Genomic DNA, 2701 nt, shown 5'->3' with positions numbered 1-2701 from the left:
GCAGTGCGCGATAAGGAACTTCGTTCCAAAAATATTACCCAATTATACATAAAATTAAATGTTCAGTTGTTGGAGTATGAGCAAATGAATATCCGGGTGCAAATAGTAACAGATAAATACTGCACAAAAGTTTTGATTGTTTTCTTTTGAATATTATCACATGTCTTACTGTTTAATAGAAAATTTGTGGTGTCTAAATTTAGTTAGCTCTCTAATTCCGTGACGTCGGATTGTCGATAAAAAAATTGACTGAAAAAGTAAATTGTCCATCATTGTCAGTGTAGTATATAAGTGTGTGTAACAAGTGCATGCTATGTCATTATTATGGTACAGGCATTAGTACATCGCTCCTATTGTCTAAATTATATTTTAGTATATTATATAACTAAACTATAGATAGGATTAGCGATCGCCCGAGATTTCGTAAGCGCAGTAAAAAAAATAGCCTAAGTTCTATTGAAAGTCTCGACAAAATCGGTCCATACGATTCGGAGATTATTCATATGACCATTTCCCGCTTGCGCCTTATACTCGTAGTATAAACAAAAATTAACTTTAACTGTTAACTTTAACTTGCGTTAAATTTTCGTAAATTAAACGCTTTAACGATTAACGAAGTTAAATTTTTATTTAACGAATTAACGATTAACGAAGTTAACTTTTTGATTAACTGTGCCCACCTATGCTTTTTTTAAGTAGCAAATAAAATTATATGTAGAAATGATATGCGGTGAAAAAAATACGAGTTTCGAATAAACAGAAAAACAAACGGATCGATTTTAATTATTTTACTAAAAAAAAACTAAATATATCTGCGTATTGTTACGGTTATTATCACGTCTAAATCTACCAGTGTTTAGCTTTAATATTCAATTTCAACCACACGAGGTGCCATGGTAACGTTGAGCATGTCATGTTGGATGTTGTGGCTACAGAGCTGGTAGGTGGTGATGACGGCGTTGCCCTGGTAACGCCCCGTTGGGTCCACGCGTACAACGTGCATGTATTCATCACCCAAGGTGAACTGTACTTGTGGGGGTGCTGCCCAGTCGCATACTGTGGTCACTGCTTTGTTCACCTCTGATGGGTTAATACAGAACATCTAGAAACAAAGTAGGGTAGTGGGGTCACTTGATAAGGTTTAAATCTGCATAATGTATCGTATCGTATTAGAAGTGTTACAGGATTCAAGAGTCGGATTTATTTAACAGCTTGTTAGATTTCTTTGAAGAAGTAAATTTGATAATGAATTTATACAGTAACTATTAAATATTAGCTGAACACAATTAAATGTGTAATTAGTTGCTATAGTTAGCAAATAGTTAGCCATAACTTACTTGTTGATATGCCTCCCGTTGTCCGGGTATAATGTATACCACAGGATACGTCATCTTAAATCTGTTTGCATAATCTGTGTCTATAAGCAGATAAAAATATGACACGTGTATGTTAAAAGTAAGAATATACTCGTACATAATGCAGGCATAATACAGTTTCATAGTACACATAAGATCCTTCGTACACAAGGCTACTTAAATCGTCGACGTGCGTCGCCTATTCGTTCAGTACAGGCATAGCGAGTATATGTCAACTGTACAGATTTTCACCGTCATCTAGATAATCGTAGCAACTTTTCTCACGACGATCTTGACAAGAAGGTTAATACATCGGCCACGCGCGCTGTGTACGAACCTCTATGTCGTTGTACTGCGTAAATGGCTCGGCGACTGAACTCGCCAGGTTTCGAAGATTAATTTTGCCTTGTGTACTTAGGTCCTTACAGTATAGTTTTGTCACACACGCTAGGTTTTGTCAGTAGGTTGTGCATGTAAGGAAAAAACTGTCAAACAAAATCTGACGTGTGGGGCCTGCAACATTGTCAGCGCAGAATTTAAAAAAACTAGCCCATAATACGCTCGCGTGCCTCAGCTAACTTACAGACAGACAGACAGAAATTAAAAAAAAATAGTTTTTTGTTATCGGCTACGTAAATACTTAATGTGTACGGCATATGATTTTTTTTTTCATTATTACATACAGACACTACAATTCCAACAATATGTATATATATGAATGTTACATAGCCTTTTTTTATAATAGAGTTTTGTAAATCTTTATCCTTAATCGATGAAGTAGTCACTTACCTTTAGTAACTTGAGTACAATGCGGCGGAGAGGCAAGTTTTTTTGACTTTCCTTCTAATCCCAAAGCAAAAGTTAAGAGCAAAATACATAAGTACACACGAGACATGACTTCTAAATTATTGATTACACTCAAATGCAATAAAAGTGGTAATATTTATTTAGTTTTGTTTGTTATTTGAACACTTCTGACGCTGGTCGTTAGTTGACTGATTTGTTTGTATCACTTCATTAGACCACTCAAAGTTATAGGTTGTTTAAACAACATTATTTGCGTAGACCACTCATAGTTTTATCAATGCTGTGAACAAACAGGAAAATGTTTAAACGAACAAATTTCTTAGTTTTTGTTACTCACTTTAATTAAAATTTTGCTTTGTTTATTAATTATGTTTTTCGTTGTAAAAATATAATTTTAATTTAATAGTGACTTCATTATTACTTGTGTAAAATATATCGTCATGTTTGTCACTCACATTGAAAGACAGAGATAGCGATATGTTTGTGCAGGTGTTTCCGTCTGTATATATTAGATTGAATTAAATATTAAGTTAAAATAA

The 2701-nt window shown here is 34.1% G+C and overlaps 1 protein-coding gene across 1 annotated transcript; it reads right to left on the bottom strand.

Moving 5' to 3' along the window:
• Positions 1-862: 862 nt before the first annotated feature.
• Positions 863-2375, bottom strand: LOC106720285. Its single transcript, XM_014514879.2, has 3 exons — positions 2145-2375; positions 1338-1417; positions 863-1102 (listed from the first exon to the last, which is right to left on the bottom strand). The coding sequence occupies exons 1-3, from the start codon at positions 2248-2250 to the stop codon at positions 863-865; spliced, it is 426 nt and encodes a 141-aa protein (XP_014370365.2). The 5' UTR covers positions 2251-2375.
• Positions 2376-2701: the final 326 nt, after the last annotated feature.

Source organism: Papilio machaon, chromosome 8, assembly GCF_912999745.1.
Source record: "Papilio machaon chromosome 8, ilPapMach1.1, whole genome shotgun sequence".
Classification (NCBI taxonomy): Eukaryota; Metazoa; Arthropoda; class Insecta; order Lepidoptera; family Papilionidae; genus Papilio; species Papilio machaon.
Note: the sequence above shows the minus strand (reverse complement) of the source record. Positions and strands in the feature narration are given on the sequence as shown.